At 43.4% G+C, this 18,439-nt stretch overlaps 1 protein-coding gene across 1 annotated transcript in view; it reads left to right on the top strand.

Annotated features, from left to right (window-relative positions):
- The first annotated feature begins 13,338 nt into the window (after positions 1-13,338).
- ABCA12 (ATP binding cassette subfamily A member 12) overlaps positions 13,339-18,439 on the top strand; it is a 77,043-nt gene continuing 71,942 nt past the window's right edge. Inside the window, exons 1-2 of the mRNA XM_032445977.1 lie at positions 13,339-13,837; positions 18,328-18,421. Coding sequence (XP_032301868.1) covers positions 13,769-13,837; positions 18,328-18,421 — 163 coding nt within the window. The 5' untranslated portion in view covers positions 13,339-13,768. The remainder of the gene's footprint in view (positions 13,838-18,327; positions 18,422-18,439) is intronic.

Raw genomic sequence — 18,439 nt, 5'->3', positions numbered from 1 at the left:
TCAGAGAAGTCATGTCAGTCAGCTTTTGTTTGATTTCAGCTTTTATTTTCATTTATTTACACTATCACCCATTATGTGTAGTGTGTTTGCTAAACAATGAAGAATAATGGTCCTGTCCCGTGTAGCTGACAGCAAAAGGGCTGACAAAGGGAAAGAATGCAATAAAAGTGGTGTTTTATGTCTGAATCATGCTTCCCAGCCAGCTGTGCTGATTTAAAAAATAAAAGGCTGGTTTTATGAGGAGGCTGGGAAATGGTAACAATAATTACCTTTGTGAAGAAAAAAGATATGAAATATTTGGACCAGTGCTTTGAATAAAGATGACTTGTTGCTGACAGCACAGGGAAGGGAGTCCTGGGGGGGCGTTTAGATTTGCTTGATGCAGACCTGTGTCCAGTACCTCTGTGTAGCAGATACTTGTATTTGAGAAGATACTGAGACAGCAGAACTTAGGGCACAGAATGATCTGATGAGCAGGCAAATGGCAGATGCTGAGTGTGAGATGAGAACTGCTAAGGTTGGGGTGCAGTTATGGGCCAGGGACAGTTGGTGAAGCAGGGGAGGAAGTGGTTGGAGGTATTTTTCTGGCAAGTGACCAAGTAATTCCATATCCGTGTGATGCAGAGGAATCAGAAGAAGGTCCCAGAAGTGTTCCAGGATGATGCAGATGTGGCACCAAGTGATGTGGTCATTTGACATGGTAGGGATGGGTTGATGGTTGGACTAGATGGCCTTAATGGTCTTTTCCAGCCTTGATTCTGCGCTTCATCCACCCACTGTGACTTTGAGATTAGCTTCGTTCCACTTAGATGCAACGACGGAGTCCTGCTGATTTCATGGGAACCTTAGAAATCAAAGAAAACTTGCTGTGGCAACCAGCAAATTCAATAAAAGCATCGATTTCCCCAGCTGGCCAATTAAAGAGCATAAATGAGGGGTAGCTGATTTCTGTCTCTGAATTAATGTAACAAATGATCATTGATTTAAGTGAGAGGGAACTATACTCCAAAGAAAAGGGTCTTCCCTAGTAAAACATCCTCCACCCTGAGCGTCTCCAGTGTGTCTGGGTAATGAAACCGCTTTCACAGATAACTGGTTCACTACTGGCCACGTGTCATCCCATTTTGCCAAGAGCAGGAAGCACATCTCAGTGCCCCAGCACCTAAACTGTGGACTGGCTGGTGTGTATGGGTTGCCTGTGGAGGCGGGTGCAGTGGGTGTACAGCAGTGATGGCACAGAGGTAGGGTTGCATCTGCTGCTCCTTGCTAGGGATGGTAACCCTTATGCAAAGGCAGGGCAGGCTGTAACATTTTAACAGCTCAGTTGCTTGCGTCAGTACACCAATGTCAGGGCACTGACCTGGGGAACGTCTCATTTTTGCATTGATCCGTCGGCTTTGACGTAGAACAGGCTCACCTCAGTAACAGATGTGACATCTGACACATGCTGACCTGCCAGAGATGCCAGCTCTTCTCGTCACCTTGCAATAATGGTTCAGTGCTTTTGTGCTTGATGAGTTCTGTGCTGTTGTTTTTTTCCTGGTAGCCCCCACCTGTAGTAGAAATGTTCAGAGAGGCCTCAGCGGACACGATGTTTTTTTCTACTGTTCATCACAGGGACAGAACTTTGCAACAGGTGTGATATGTGTTGGGGAAATGCACCATTTTCAGGCAGCTGAGCTTTAACAGAACAGGATGCTCAATTCCAAGGGGGAGAGGGATGTTTTCATCAGTCCCAGGGATGAAAGCTAAGCTGCTTTACAATGCAGTCTGATAGAAAGTGGCTGTTAGGAAAAAAAATGTCTTTAAAAGTCAGGTGTGGATTTGCATTCTGAACTGACAGTTGCACAAGCTGGTAAATCATACATAATGAATACCTTATTAGCTTAATTTTGTCTGTTTGGGGTCACTGTGAACAGCCCATTAGAAAACAGCAGTTTTCTCCAAGGATGCCAAATAGTTGGTTGTTATTATTTCTGCAAATAATACTGAACCTGTAACTCGTTTGAGAGCAGCTTATTAAGCTATTCAGAGGTCAAAATCAGAGCATTAACTGGGTAGGTAGCTGCTTAGATTGCTTCTCTCCCTTCATCATGGCAGTGCAACTTCTAGAATCAACTTTCTTGTGTGCAGAGGGCAGAGGGATGACCACAGGCTCAGTTTCCCTACCCCAAACCAGCTGAATACTGTGATCTCTCTGCATTGTGTGGTCTTTCTGATGCCAGTGTCTGTACACTTCACATTTTCCAGCCTCTTATCTATTTTTCTAATCACTAGGGCTATGTAGAGATCTTTTGTTTGAAGAGAAGATGGTATTCCCAATTATATTCCAGTACTAGGAACGTGAGGGGGAAAATGAAACACCTGAGAGCACCAAACCACAAATGTTCCTTTGTAATAAAGCACAGGTTTGCTCCCAGTAAACTGTCAGAGCTCCTGCTGGAAGTGCAGCGTACTTGCTGAAAAGCACCATGTGAAGCAGCAAAAAGACTTGTTTAAAAATTCAGGTATGTATTTATGGGCTTAGAACTTTTCCCCCAGAAGCAGCATAGCTCCAGTCTTGTAAGTGCAGGTAGTTGTCACAGAAGCTTTCTGTTTCATGGCTAGAAGTACCAGAGGCAACAGTGGTATTTTCAAGAGAGCTTTGATGCTGGATGTTCAAAAGCACGATTTCTATTCTACTCCAAAAACTGCCCCCCCCCCCCAAAAAAACCCTCCTTTGACCTCTTCCAGGTATGAAACAGTTTAACGCAGGCTTCAATGCACTTCTTAAGATTTTCTCCTGTTCTCCCCCCATGCATCTTGCCAAAGAGACAGCTGAAATGTTACCGGCGGTGCTTTGTACTGCAGATGGATTCTGATTATTCATAAGATGGTCAGTGAGAATGGGACCGTTTCATGTCTTGTCAAAGCAGCACAAGTAGGAAGCTGCTTTTATGAGACTTACTGCTGCCTTCTCTGTCATCTCTTTCATGTGCCTGAGCAGGACTGAGGTGACACTCTGCTTCATAAAGAGCCGCAGCAGCGTGCGAGGCAGCTCAGGAAGCAGTTTACAAACAGCAAAGAGAAAGCTCAGAGAATGGAAATGTTTTAAGCTGAATTTCTGCTACTTTCCAAGTGATCATTCCAGTATGAGTACATTAAATTCTCATATTACTCAACAGTCAGGGCTATTTAGCAATAAAGACCTCTGGCACTGAAAGAGACTCAAAACAAATCTTTCCAGCCAGCAATAAAACGCAAGGAGTGTCATGCTGGAGATCACTGGGTCGCGTAGCTTGTTAAGGCAAGGGGCTAGAGGCTTATTTATGCAATTGCTGCAAGTGATCTTGTCTTATGACACACTCACTGCAATAGATAACTGCCTTGGAGTTTAAAAAAAATTAAATATAGTCCTGCGAATACAGTTCTGAAGCCACAGTAAATTAAATTGTGCACATACACACACACAGAGCATTGGGGCTTATTGAAACTCGTTCCAGGCTGCATTTGGAATTGGTTTTATAGCTCTTGATTGTTCTCTCTGGAAAAAAAAAATAACTGCAAGTGGTGCTTGTTGTGTGTCCTGGAGAATGAGGGAAAAAAAGACTCAAAGCCAATGTGTGCAGCAACATCTTGTCTGGAAGTCCCCAGCTTCCAGTACAGGGCAAAGGAAGAAAGCAGCGTGTGCTTTTCACCTTTTGTTATGTAAAATGAAGGTGCCTGACTGCGCAGCTTTCCAGAGATTTGAATAATTAAGTAGTTCTAGCTAATGATTATATTAAAGTTTGATTTCTTCAGTGCTTTGCACCGCATCCACTGCATGCAAAGTGCCTCCTGGCCACCAAGAGGAGGCCCAGTCCTTCAAGGATACCGTCACAGGGCTTTCTACCCATGTGTGGGTCACTGAAGCCTTCTGCCAAAAGAAAAGAGCTGGTTACCAAGTGAGGCTGAAGGCCCCCGGAGTCCTTAATTTTCTACAGGGCGTTTTCTAAGATGGTCAAAACATGTCAGCCATTTGTACCACTTCTAATGCTGAAAGTGTCATTAGAATGTGAGACTGAGTGAGTCTCAGTAGATTCCAGTGGTACAAAAAACACAGCATTTTACATTAACAAAGCCCCAGGGCTCTTGCCTGGCTCAAAATGATATATCCTTTGTCAACCTTTGTGCCCAAAGCAATATCAAAATAGTAATGCAGCACAGAATTGCTTACGGTATTTTATTCCACGACTAGCTTTTTTCCTAACTGTTTTTTTGTGGAAATGCAGGAGGCAATGCACTGGTTCTAGCTGGGAGGAAGACATGTTAGCTGGGTTTGTCATGTTAACCAGTGTCAAGATAACACTGAGTCCTCAATATCGCTGTTCTTCTGCTGGGAGGAGAATTGCTATTACATGTTTTGTTGTTTGTGCACTCTAGGTTTCTTCATACATGTTAAACAGCCTGTGCTGGTGAGAACGTTAATGCCTTGCTATATCATCTGGCTGATGCTGGATATTATCTACACATTTGTGCTCTAGTTTAACTTCTAGGAAGAATTTATATCCCAGATAAATACTACGATCCCATTTCCCCTCAGAAGTCTTTACTGCCATCTCTGAACTACTAACACAATACAAACTGAAGTTCTTTTGACCATTTCAAGTGAAATGCACATATATGTGTATATGGTAGTCTGCCCTGAAACTTGTTTTGGAAAAGAAGGCATCAGCTGGCTCCTTTAAGAGGGTTACACAGATTGGTATCTACAGAGTGGCTCTTCTGTGGTATTTTTCCTCAAGCAGACATCTGGTCCTACTTCTGTCTTCTTGTAAGGCAATGAATGTTGTTTCCAGCGCATCATCAAATGTTTTGTTATTAAGTAATTAGAGAGTGGTTTTTATAAGCATTCTGACTGCAGAGAGTTGTTATTATTATTATTATTACTATTACTACCTTCTGGCAATGGAGAGGAAGACAGTGATCCTCCCTTGATGTCTGTTGAAACAATGTGAAGAAAATGGGCAGACCTTTGGATTCTAAATAATGCTTCTATCCATAAATAAAGCTCCTGAATCCATAAATTCAGGGCTTTTTCTAGTCAGACCATCTTCCTGCCAAAAGCCATTCATCTTTATGCACAGGCACAGTGTCTGCCCTGTGCTCCTCTCCCAGCACTGGTCCAGCTGCGTTTTGTGGCTGTATATTTCTCATAGAACACCCTTCTTGTGGTTGTAATGGCACCCAAAAGGACACACATCTGCTGGGTTTTCTGATCTGTTTAAATATTTTCCAGCCATAATTTTTATCTGTGTGACGAGGAGAAAAATGTAAGAAGCAACAAAGTCATTTATTTGGGATTTCCAAATGTCCAGACTGAAGATGACTGGAATTCTGGCCCAGTTTTGTAACTTGGTAGCTGCAGAACTCAGCACATCCCTTGGGGATGCCTTGGACTTGGAACAAAGAAACCCAGAATATGGTCATCAAAAAGCCTTGTTAATAGCCAGGGGCCTTTTGCTGTGCCCTTAGTGCAACTGCACAGCAGTATTTGTTCCATATCTAAGGAAGCTTCCACATGACAGCACAGTCACAATATCTATTCTTGTCTTTAGCTTTCTTCCATTTCTGTTTGAAAAATAGAGCTCTAGCATATGGATGGATAAATCTAGCAGTGACAACTATCTGAGGCACAACCTATCATGGGATCTTGCCCGTTTGGTCACCCAGGGGTGGGTGTGCTGTAGCTCAGGAGCTTCATGTGTAACATAGGCAACTCCCAAGATAAGGTCGTGGCGCAACCCCTGGTGAGGGTGTGCTGGTGGCAGGCAGGCTCCTGGCTAATTGCAAATTCTAGGTTTCCAGTTGAGGCCCAGGTATGTGGCAGCACATCCTACGGCAACTCCCAGGGAGCTGCTGTGTTTCCCAGCACGTGTACCACACCTGGCTGCCCAATGTGCATGCTGTGTGTAGAGACCTAGAAATACGAGACAAAATCTCAGCACATGCCTTATCTTAAGTTCTCATGTGCACAGTGGTGCCTTCAGCTTGGAGAATCAGACCAGAGTTCTTTGTGAAGGACTTCACTGTTTGCTCTTATGCGGGATGCTGGGGTGCTAGTCATTAGGGAAAGGAGGGCTGAACACTCTCACAGGCTGGCTGTGAAGCCTCAGGATGAGCCACATTCCTTCTCCCATTCAATGAAGATTGCCTATTTCCATCATATGAGTCAGAGGATCAACCTCACTTTGACAGGACACCTGTCATGTATAAGTAACCTGGAGAGGTTATCTAACCTTTGCTTTGCTAGAGCTGTCAAAACCACAGTCTGAAGGGAAGCAAGCCCCGCATTGCTTCTATCCATACTCCTCCATCACTGCAGTACTTGTGTGAGATTATTTCAACACATATTTTTCTTCCACAGCAAGCAAGTTCCCAGCTATAGGAGGCTGACAGGCCTTGTGTAACTAGTCATTACTCATCAGCACTCCCAGTACTCATTTGGATCTCAGGGTGTGGTCCTAATTAGCTGATTTTGTAACAACACCCCAGTGACTTGGTGAGGGATAGACATCCTAGAAACCTATTAAATAGGAGTATAGTGACTGCTTGTCCTTGGAATACTCTTTTGGATTGCTGTTTGCTTCTAGAAATTGAGCCTTTGGGATTTTTTGTCCATCCAACTCGAATAGCTTCTGAATCTGTTGAATAAATTCAGCTAGGTTATGCTGGTGGATAAGTGCAACAGAAATGATCAGCCCTGTAGAGATAAAACAAGTCTCAAGGCTTCTACCAGAAAGGCATAAGTGTGGGCAAGGACTGCATAGTATTTGAGATCAGATTCAGTCAGACACGTATAACCAAGACTATACTGTTTGGAACTAAACAAGGCTTTTCTTTGCTTGTTTTTATAACATTGGAGCAGGTGTTTAAACTTGTTGGCTGCCTTTTGAATAGTTCAATAAAATCAAGTGCAGGTTCAGGTTTGCTTTATCTCCGTTTGGGTGTGAATCGATCACCTTTGATTTGGAATAACTAACCTTAGTCAAACCATTAAATACTTTCTGAAGGTCATCTGTCTCTATACAAGCATACTTGCTAGTTGCTAGAGATTGGATAAGTCACACAGCACTAGTAATGTCTGCTCTGTTGATACTGGCATCACTTTCTGTGTTGCGTTATCTATCAGGAAATATACTCTTAGTGTTATCTCTTTCCAGTGTTTTAAGACAACTGGCTGTGAAGCTAGCCCAGCATTTCTTATGGAAGAAAGAAAAAGCCTTTTTGTAATTCACATGATTGAGGGTTTAGCTTCCCATCATGTGCAGACAACCACAGTTAATTTTTAACTTCATCCAATTTGCATCTTTCAGAAAATGACTGTTTTCATTGCATACAGAACAGCATGGCCGTGGTACAGCTGTTGTCATAAGCACATCTTGCTGCTTCTGTTTCCTTAACATTCCAGACTGTCCTTAGAAATTTTGATTCGGAAGCTTTTTTCTTTTTTCCCTTTCACATCTTTGATGCTTTCATTTCGGTAGCTTGGTTGTCCCCAGCCGCAGAAATACCCGTTGTTCTTTGCAAAAGTCAAATCCATTGTTCATAGTGGCCGGGCTTTGACCTTGCTATGTGTCTTTCCTTAAGTTCTGTGGGCTCTAATTAGTCCATCTGTCAGCTGTCCAGGTTCATGTGACAGGACATAAGCATCGCCACGCAGATTGGAAGCTGGCTGAGTGCTTGAAAATGATAAATGGGAAATGTCAGAGGATTTGGATGCTGGTAACTGTCTAATGCCTTATTGTAAGCCTTGGCATCAGATCAGATCTGAACACTGTTAATAATCAGGAAGAAAGGTTAAAGGACATACTAATGAAACTGGCAGTGATAACATCTGCTTCCTCTTACAAAGCAAGGCTCTTGAGCAAAGTTTGCCATGTGTTATATCAGCTAATGCCCACTTGGAAGCCTTGAGATCCTGTGGGTTTCATTGAAAGTTAGACCCTGGCTCAAGATTTTGAAGAAGGGACTTATGCAAGCAGGTGTTCACATACCTGTCTGAGCACAGTGGTGGCCAAACTAGTGGGCTTGTGTGTGTACTCTGAAGAGCTGTTAACTGATGGGCCTGTCTGATGAGCAACAGGGATTCATGGTCTGCTGGCAAGGTTTTACTACAGCAGGGAGACACTAATGAGCTTATTGTGGCTGTCAAGATCTATAAGCATAACTGCTTTTCCTTATCTGTTACTTGTAGCTCCAACTTTTTTCTTTAAATCCTGATTCAGCATTGTGCATGAATGGTATCATGGGAGTTTGTAGCTGGTTGTAAAGTGGGTAGCCTGGCAAGGTAGATGCATGTAGGAACCTCACAAATAAAGGGTTCAGCTGCTGGGTGTGGTAAGATGTGATTCATGGAACTGCAGCTTTGCTAAGAGCTGATGTAGATTAAAATGTCCTTAGGATCCAATGAATAGTGTAAAAGACTAGCTGGTGACACTGTATTCCCATCTGAACAGAGGCTTTAAAGCCAAAAGGTGCATTTCCCTACTGTTCCCTGAGTTTGTTCCCGCTGAACTTGTCATAATTGTCATGAGGGGTAAAAAAGTAATCATAAGCTCTTCTGAAAATCCTATGGCAAACATTTTAGTGTTGGGTGCCTCTAATTCACTTGCACAGAACTCATACATTTTCATTTTGGTGCTCAACTGCTCTGATTTCAGAATATCCCAAAACTCTCATTTCATTTGAGGTCTTATTCCTGCAAACAGGACTGCTCAGTAAAAATATATTGCTGATATTCAAGGACTGTGAGCCAAAATCAGCAACACAGTTCTCCACAGAGGCTGTGGATGTGGTCCTCTCTAACCCCTTATATTTCCAAGCTCAAACACATTGAAAATGAGAAGCAAAAATGTCAGTGGGGAGATTCTGGAGGTGTCTTTGCTGGTGGCAGAGCAGTAGTGAGGTAACGCCATGTCACCTGTAGTTCCCATTAAGTATTGTTGCCTATAGACACTCTGAGGTCCCTTATTTCTTTTCAGAAGTACTCAGTGATAATCTGTCTAAAAACTCTGCCATTTTCATGTGCTTGACATCAGGCACTCAGGAAATAGGGAGGAACTTACATGGCTCCTACCATGCCTTTGGAAGGAATCTGTAGTGGCCAAGAGAGCAGGTGCAGTCATGCACAGGGAATGCCGTGGGCTGCTTGACAAAAGCCTTTTTTATAGTTTTTGCAAGTGGCACACTAATATCATAAGACTCTTCCGCCTTTCCTGCATCATCCAACACTGTTCAGTGTTGCCTAATGTAGTCAAGACCTTAGGCAACTGCTGTATGATGTGTGAAGAAGCCAATGTTTTAATTTAGCTGTGGACTTTAACTTTTGCATTTGTCTGTGCAGACAAATGTGATGTTCTTTGATTTTTTGTTTCCTACTCATTCAGGTTTCAGAGTATCCAAAAGCTTGGACTTAATCTGGAGATCTATTTTTTGGTAGAGAACTACCCTATGAAACAGCAGCTACCCAGCTGAAAATTGGTAGTATACACTGCATGAAGGCTTTTCTTCCCCTTTTCTGCTTCTATAACCATTTTGGTAGAAAGGGTGGCATCATTCTGTAGCATTTTGCTAGTAGATGCCATCTTAGCAAAGCGTGCTAGCAGGCCATATAACTTGTGTTTATCTTTGAGCAGATAGGTCTGCTCAGCACTGGTCTGTTAGTGCCTTGTGAGCTGCAGGTAAGACTGGGGGGGCTGCAGGCTGCTCTTACAGCACTCTGGCTGGCTTGGCCTGGCTTGATTTGTTGACAAGAAATCACAGCTGAAGTCCACACATGGCATCCCTGCGACTCCTTTGCAGATGGAGTCCAACATTTGGTCAATATTAACTTACACAAACCATGAGGAATGCCCCGCTGCTGCAGTTCAGTAACTAAAGACACTGCAGACTATGCAAGAGGAAAGTACCAGAGTCCTGCCTCTTTGATGAGTCATAGCATTGCCCCACTGCTCCCCTTGCAGATCTTCTTTAGTTCATTCTGCTTTGCATGTATTTTGTGGCATGGCAGTTCATCTAGTTATGCTGCTTCTCTCACTGCTGGAGTGATCGTTCCTCCTCCAGGCCCCTGAGGGTACCTAATCACTGTTCATCTGCGTGTCTATGGAAGTCTCTGTGGTTTAGTTGTAGCATGCACAGTCATTGCAAGATTACTGTTTTGCTCCTGTTTGTTTGTTTGTTTTTTTCCCCCCTCATAACCAACAGATTTTTTTCTTTTTTCAGCACTGGCTTCAATGGGGTAAATATTCTGCCCTGGCAGATTTGCTCCAACTACCCCTGTGTTAGTCTTGCAGACCGTCAGTCACTGACTCCATTCTCTTCCCAGTTCTGTCTTGCGCCACTTCCCTAAGCTTTCATTTCTCAATAGAGCTAACTTGGCACACCTGGGAAGTATCATTGCATCCATATTCGCTGAAGTAAAAGCTCCTCTGCTTGAAAGGACTTCTCAAATAAAGGACTCAGGGTCTGTGAGTTCTTGGTGTAAAGCAAGAAACTTTTTGCCCTGCTCTCTGTGCCCTTTGTGTGACATCGTGGTGGGCCATGGCCACATGTGAGGTAATGAGCCATGCCCCTAAAGACTCACCTTGGATGAAATCAGAGCTTCCCTGAGGATTTCTACAGCTGCATGCTCACAGAAGCAGGTTCTGCTTTTCTTCCCCCTGCTCTGAACCAGCAATTCACCCCTCTGCCCAGAAGAGATGAACTACAGTTCTTCAACAAGAGAAATAACATACCAGAAAGTCTATTGGTTAAAGAAAGAATTTACTTTTTCTCTCCTCTCTCTGCCTGTATGCACCTTAGCATTGTCACTGGGGCATCTGCCTGCTCTGGGCACTCAGTCCAGGGGTGGCCATGTAGTTGCACAGCATCCTGTGCCATCTGCAGGAGTCGATAAGTAAAGGAGTTAGAAAGCAAGAATGTATAAGGGATTAATGAAGTTCTCATCTTGCATTTTTGAGCTGGAACTGGATGGTGTTTGGGGAGATGAGTACAGGCGCTCTGAGAGCCAATTGACATTGAGTTATTCTGGTTTTACAGTGGTGAACTCGAACAAATTACCCTTTGGGTTCTTCCCAAGGGGAATGTTTGTTGTCTCGGTTCACAAAGGAGCTAAGGATGCGCATTTGCTTGGGAATATTATTATCCAAATCACAATGTTCTTTTGAAATAGTTTTTTGACTGAATACCAAAAAGAAGCAATCAAATGCTCGCCTCAAAAGACCTTGGCAAAGCAGCGAATGGTGAAATCATAAATTTCTTCTCTCCTGCTCCCTTAGAGCAAAATTATCTATTTTTGAAATTTTTTTTTCTGGCCTTGGAGAGGAAGTGAATCAAGTTTGCAAATGGTATTTGGATCAAATGAAATGAAATCAGCTGTGCCTTTTGCATGTAGCTAAACTAGGGCTGCGTCCTGAGGAGCAGTGCTTGTTCTTCACCCACAGACCTCTCTCTCCTAAGGGAGTTTGGTAGAAGAAACATCAGTGTAGAGCTGGGAGTTGAGATGTTCAGGTTTCATCACTATCGAAATTTCGCCAGGGAAGGCTTTAAAGTTCATTGAGCAGCACTTTCAGCCACCCTTAGATTAAAGTTGTTCTGCTTCAAGATGGTTCTGGCTGGCAGGGTTGCCTCTACAACATTTACCCCTGGGTGAAGTTTGGCAAGGATTCATTCAAGATGTTCCTCATTTTTGAGGCATAATGTTGGTTTGTGGCTAGAACAAATGGCACGTGGGAGAATCTATTTGGATCTCTTCTACAAAATATGCTGAGAGCAGCCAAGTGTTCTTCCACCGCTTGCCTAGATATTGAAGGACATGGGCAGCATGCTGCTTGGCTGGGGTTTTGTTCCATGTTAGGGCTTGATGTTATGTCCCTAGGCTGGATGCTGGGTGTTGAAATCTAACCTTTCAGGGTTTTGGTAGTGTTGCTGTGTTTGCTCAAATGTAGTTTCATTTATTGTTCTGTTCTAGTTTGCTGGGGAGGGTTAGATCTGGTTGTATCATGCCTTAAACAGCTGGAAGCAGACCATTATGCGGTGGGCAAGACTTGCATCCACTGGCAGGGTTCCACATTCCCCAAGTAGCATAGTAAGCTGAACAGCATTGGAGTACAGAAGATGGTTTTGTCCTCTGTCAGCCCATGTGACAGTGCTCAAAATGGGAATGAAAACCATGACAATAGATCAGGGTTATTGGAGCTCTTGTAATTGCGGCCTGGTGAGTCTCCTTGCCCTGCTTGCCAGTGCAAGAGCTTTCATAAGTGAGCAGGGATTCCTTCAGCACTGGAGAAGAGAAGCTGTTCCATACAGCATTGAAGAGAGTCACTGGCTTAAAGAAGTTTCTGTTTGTAAGGCTGGGAAAGCTCAACTTTCTTCCCATCTGGGCAAATCTGAGGAAACAGGCATAGAGCACACCTTTGGTCTCACAGGAAGTTTTATTGTGTTATAGAGATGGATAAATAACTAGATTCCTCAATAATTTGAGGAGGATCACTTTGCTCATTTGATCAATCTTAATATCTGGTCTAGAATATATCATACTTCTTGGAAAAATGTTTGTGCCCTAAAGGAGTCGAATCTAAGCTAAACTTAGAAGTGACCTCTAAATTTGACTACAAAACTGAAGGATGCAGATATTTTCATCACTGGTCAAAAAAAGTATTTTCCTATACTTTTTCATTGTTAGCTGATGGGGTGATTGAGTGTGCCTGGTCTTCTCCTGGGTGGGATAAGAAGCACTGCTGGATGACCAGAGCTCATCAGATAACTTCATATCAGTTACGGTCTGTGGTGCACTGGGCAGTCCTCTCTGCTGTCATTGCTCCCTCTGTACCTGCACTTTACTCTCTCCTTTCATATCCCGTTATTAGTTAAATCTCACTGCTAGCTCCTGAAAAAAAAAAAATCAACAATCAATTGAATAAAACTGTGCTCAGGCCTTGTGGCTGTGCTGAAATCTTTGTGGGGTCTGGTTCTGCAGTCTAGGTTTAATATGTTACACTGCATTCAGTCAGAATGCCAGTACTGATCTCTCTGGAAGGAAGATGTAGGAAGCTGGGTAATTAGATTTTCATTTATATGTGTTTCTCTTGTTTTAGCTTCTGTGTTGCTTGTTGTTTTTTAATTTCCCTGGGTGGGTAGGCTCGAGATCCTCACAAGTATTAAGAAATAATTCCAGTTCAGCGTTGCCAGGAAGATGCAAGCTGTAGCTGAGGGTACTTTATTCTTCCCAGCACTTGCTTGTGAACTCAGGGAAGCTGGAGAGGCCTGGCAAGCAGCCCAGCTCCTTAGTGCTGCTGACACCTGTCCAGCAGAAGCGGTGTGTGGGTAGGCAGGTAGTTTCATCACAGGGAGGAGGAGGCATGCATCACCTTTTGTTTAAGCAGAAGCATCTTTTTGGAATGCTATCCATTTTATCGGTTAGGGCTTGAAGAACGAGCAGCCAGGAGAGGCTGGATATTATAATTAATGCAAGTGGAGGCAGGCTGCTGCGTCTGCCTGCCTGCCTGGAGAAGAATAACCTGTTGAATTTGCTAGGAGTTACTGCTGTGAGGACAAAAGCTACGGTTACAGGGAGCACAGCAGCAACAAGTGGATGAGGTAGCTGCTTCAGAGCTATGCTGTGGGGAAGAGACAGGGGCCTGGATTTTGGACATTGGATATCCATTTGGGTTAGAGCCTCCACTTTTGCCTCCTAAGCCTGGGGAGGAGGAATACGCAGCCTGCTCGTTTTTGGTTGGGTCAGCCGAGGATGGCTGCGCTCTTCCAGCACTTGAGGATCCTGCTGTGGAAGAACTGGCTGAGTGTCAAGAGGCAGCCGGTGAGTGTGAAAGCAAAGCCAGAGAGGAGGGGGAGCTAGAAACCATACGAAATGCTCCAAGGAATGGAACACCGTCCCTATGAGGACAGGCTGATAGCGCTGGGGCTGTTCAGCATGGATAAACTCTGGGGGAGACTTGATAGTGGTCTTTCATCAACCCTCATCTGAAGGGGGGTTGTAAGAAAGAGCACGGACTCTTTAGCAGTGTCTGTTATGATAGGACAAGGGGAAATGGTTTCAAACTCAAGAAGAGGAAATTTAGATTGGATATAAGGAAGAAGTTTTTTACAATAAGGGTGGTGAGGCACTGGAACAGGTTGCCCAGAGAGGTGGTGGATGCCCCTTCCTTGGAGATTTTTAAGATCAGGCTGGATGGGGCTCTGAGCACATGATGGAGCTGTAGGTGTCCCTCTTCATTGCAGGGGAGTTGGACTGGATGAACTTTGAGGGTCCCTTACAAGTCAGTTGATTCCATGAAATGAAGAGCAAAAAGGGTTCTACACCAGAGGACAGTCATGGTATTAAAGTATAAATATTCTAGAAGCTGTCAATAGAGACAGAGAGGGAAGGAAAGGAATGACATGGAAGAGAAGATGGTCATTTTAAGCCCAAATGGTTGGATCTTGCACTGAGGGCTCAGGAGCCCAGAATGTTCCCATGGGCCAGTCCATGCAGACTAAACCATACACAGACTCATGGGCAGACCTGAATTAAGGATGCTTAAATACTCACCAGTGTGAACAGCCCCTGCTCCCTGCTTGAGGGCACTAGGGGTATCCTCTGTAGCCTTTTGTAACAGATGCCAAAGGAAAAGGACTCTGAGAGATGCAGATAGGGCAGATTTCCACTGCAGCCCAGTATGAGGCAAATCAAACATACCAGATGGTCTGTCTTTCCAAAAGATAGCACTGTCAATGGTGTCCAGAGAGCAATGTGAATTGTAGCATCATGGAGGCAAGTGGTCTTTTGGGTGGCATGGAATATCCATTCAAAACCTATTTTGGTAGTTCTGTCACAGTCTTTTTTCAGTACAACTGCACTGGAATTCATGGACTGGTGCTACAACCCATCCCCTCCATAGTAATCCAAATGTGATGACTTTTAAACTTCCTAGTTGAATGGAAAGCATTGGCATGCGCAGAATAGGCTGGCAATAAATGGCCATGGAGAGTGTGATTTAATGATGGAGTGAAAGACCTCATATCACTGCGTGCTGCTTCAAGGTCCACTGTGTGCCTGCCTTGTCCTGCCTCTCAGGTCGGGAACCTGATTTGGAGAGTCTTTCATCTGAGTCCCTGTGATCTTCCCCAGGAGCTGCAGACATGCTGTGTGCCTCTGAGCTAAGTCTGGGCCTGCTGCAAAGGATACTGGAGACTTTTTCTGAGATGCAGAAGAATATCAACAAATTATCTCCAGTTTCTCAAGAGCAGTTTTAAAAACGTTGTTAAAACCTGAAGGCTTGGGTCTCTTTCAGCTCCTGTGCCTTGAATAAATGCTAACCTAAACCTTGCACGTGCATCTGACTGTACAATCTCACTTGCTGCTCTTGGTTTCTTGTAGAGATGAAACATCAATTGGGTAGAATAGAAATGTCAATTCAAATATGTCCATTTTGGGGCAAGCATTCCATCCGATTCTCCTTCCTTTCCCTTTCTTGCCCTAAATTAGGAATCTTGCTTAGACTGGAGGGACTATGAGGATGTAAACTCAGAATTCTGCTCCCAAATGCATCCTGTTTTCCCTCTGCCTTCAGCTCCCTGCTTCTTTGTTTTTCACCTGTGTAATCTGACTGTGCCAATGGACTGGGCTTTCAGAAAGTTTTTGTTTTGTTCTGTTTTGGTTTTTATTCCTGTGCTTATTTTCTCTGTTTCTGATAACCCACAAATGCATTCCTGCTGCTGCAGTGATGTTCGCTGCCCTCCCCAGGGCTGACTGGCACGTCACAGGGCACTCTGACACGAGTCAGCTCCCATCCCTCTGCAGACTGAAGTGCTTTCCTATTGCTTTGTTTATCAGTCTCTCCAGGGCTAACAAATAACATTCGATCCCGCATTTTGCTTTATGCTTTATTTCCTCTGTGCACTTTCTTCAGAGCCCCTGAGAGATTGCCTCCGTTTGTTCAGTGTGGGGAGAGCTACACTTTGCTTGGCCATCAATTTGTTGAAATCAGCTGAAGCTCTTCATCCATACCCAGGGAGAGCCTCAACACAGGTTACTGCTGCTGAGAAAGGAATGGCCATGAGCTGAGGTGGCGGTCTTCTGGGAGCAAGGCTTGGCCTTGGAACTGGAGAAATCGGTGCATCTTGCACTTTTTTATTGTTTTCCATCTGTCACTTCTGTGCAGTGTGTTTACTTAAAAAGAGGCAGAAGGCAGGAAAAAAAACACATGCCTGCATCCAAACATATGAAGATCTGAGATTCTTAATCTGCTTTTAGCAGTGAAATAGTCCAGCAACCAAAGGATTACGCAACGTGTGGCAGAGTGCTTAATGTCCCACAAGCCAAATTGACGTTGATTATGGCTCTATTCAAGTCAATGTGTTTTACCTGCACAGGTTTGGCCAGGCTGGTTGTGTTGTTTTCATTTACTAGAAAAGCCTGGGACAGTGAGAGAACACTGTTGTGTGGCAGGTGATGTATCCAGCTGCTGTGAAATCCCATTAAGTCAAAGGACAGAAGTTCTAAGGGAAGAGTTGTCTGGGAAGAGCTCTCTGGGAAGTGGGAAATGTTAGCACTGTATTAGCACCAAATAGGGAGGTACAAAGATTTCCTTCAGTACAGACAATCAGCATTCATTTTTTCCCCCAAAATATGAAGGACATCTTGCTAGTCCTTTAGGCAGCCTCTGACTAATATCAATTTCAGTGCTGTTACCCCTAATTTTACTTTAGCCTACGTGGTACTAAACTAGGAGGACACCTTAATAATACCATGTGTGTGTGAATTAATCCAAGTTAAATGCTGTGTTTGTGGTCTGATTATAAGGCAAACATGATACAAAAGATTATATAAAAAGATGTAAGATCCAGGGATGAATCTCGTTGTATAGCATATATATATAAAGAAAATAGAGTAGCGTCTGTAAAAGCTAGAATGCTGCTTTCTGAATGCTGAAATTCTAGGAAGACTTTCTCTATAAGGCTGTTTTAGGAGGTGATTTGACATCTGTCAGTTCACTGTTTTGGGGCATGAGTCTTGTTTCTACTTCTGTGTCTGAGTGTCACGTTGTTAAGGGATGGTATGGAGGGTCATGCTGTAAAACAACCGTCTTTAAGCTCATCAGTCTTCAGGATTTGTCTGTCTGTTTGTTTGTTTTTATGTTCCAGGGAGTGTTACTGTTACAGGAAATGAAAACACTGTTATGGGTTTGGAATTACCTTCGGAAAAAATGGTTTGGGGTAATAAGTGCTGATCTGAAAAAAACAGCAACACAGCCATGAAAAATGGGATGATTTTGAAGAAAAAGACATCTTTGGAGTTTCAAAAATTGGCATGAAGATAGCACAGCAATTTTGCAGCACAGGGCACTTGGAGCTGTACTGGTGGATGGAAAAATCTAATCCACTAAACACGATACCAATCTAACCAGCTAGTGCAGAAGCAGTTAACTATTTGAAGAACTGCATTTTCCTACCTTATGAAACTCCAAGGCTTGCAGTTTTAACACTGACTTTGGGCCTTGTACTTAGATTGGCTTACTGCACTTCTTCATTCCCATCCATTGAAGTGGGTTACCCTGCTGTCAGAGGCAGGAGGTCTATAAATCTTCATATTTTTTTCCTGGCTTTGCATCATTTCTCTTTTAAGTCAGTGTATCTACATAAGCTGCTACAATTTCGCAATGAAATGGAACCAGGGAGTTTTGTTGTGTGGTCAGAGCCCATACGCAGAGTGACTGGTTGCCAGTGTTTGAATGGGATTTCTCACAATGGGATTGGTCTCACAGCTCTATAATAAACCCCCCTCCTTCACTGTCTTGTCAACAAATACTATGAAAATTCTCTTTTCTTTTGGCCCTGCTGTTTGTGAAGGATGGTGAAAACCTTTGGGGGGAAAAAAAAGCAGCCTTATCATTTGTATGTCAGATGACTTTTGAGGAATAGTCAAATCAAAGTCATCTTTACTGCAAGCAAACCCAACTTTTTTCCATTTTGGCTCTTAGGTTTTGCAATCACCTCATCCAAAGGTCTTGTACATCTAAGGATGCTTTTACTATTACAAAGCAGTGTCTCAAATCAGTACAAAGTGTATCAACAGCCAAACTGAAATGCAGGAAAGCTTGTGTTATTTTCAGCCTTGTTATTTGCTCTTACAATCTTACATAGTTGTGGGTGATAATACTTGAGTTTTAGTAATATGTGTTCCAAGACAGGCATTATTTACAATGTATGTTATAACTCATTTAGGGTAGAACTTGTGCATTCTAGACAAGCTCTGGGACACATCAATACAACAAACATAACCAATATATTTTCATTGCTGTTTTATAGGTATGGTCGTTCATTTTAATTTCCTGGCCTGTGGTTGTTTTCATAATCTTGGCTATCATCCGTCTCAAATTCCCCCCAGAACCACAGCCAAACTGTAAGTAACTGGTTTGCT

Source organism: Coturnix japonica, chromosome 7 (genome assembly GCF_001577835.2).
Source record: "Coturnix japonica isolate 7356 chromosome 7, Coturnix japonica 2.1, whole genome shotgun sequence".
In the NCBI taxonomy this organism is placed as follows: domain Eukaryota; kingdom Metazoa; phylum Chordata; class Aves; order Galliformes; family Phasianidae; genus Coturnix; species Coturnix japonica.
The sequence above is the reverse complement of the archived record's forward strand: the minus strand, read 5'-3'. Positions and strand labels throughout refer to the sequence as shown.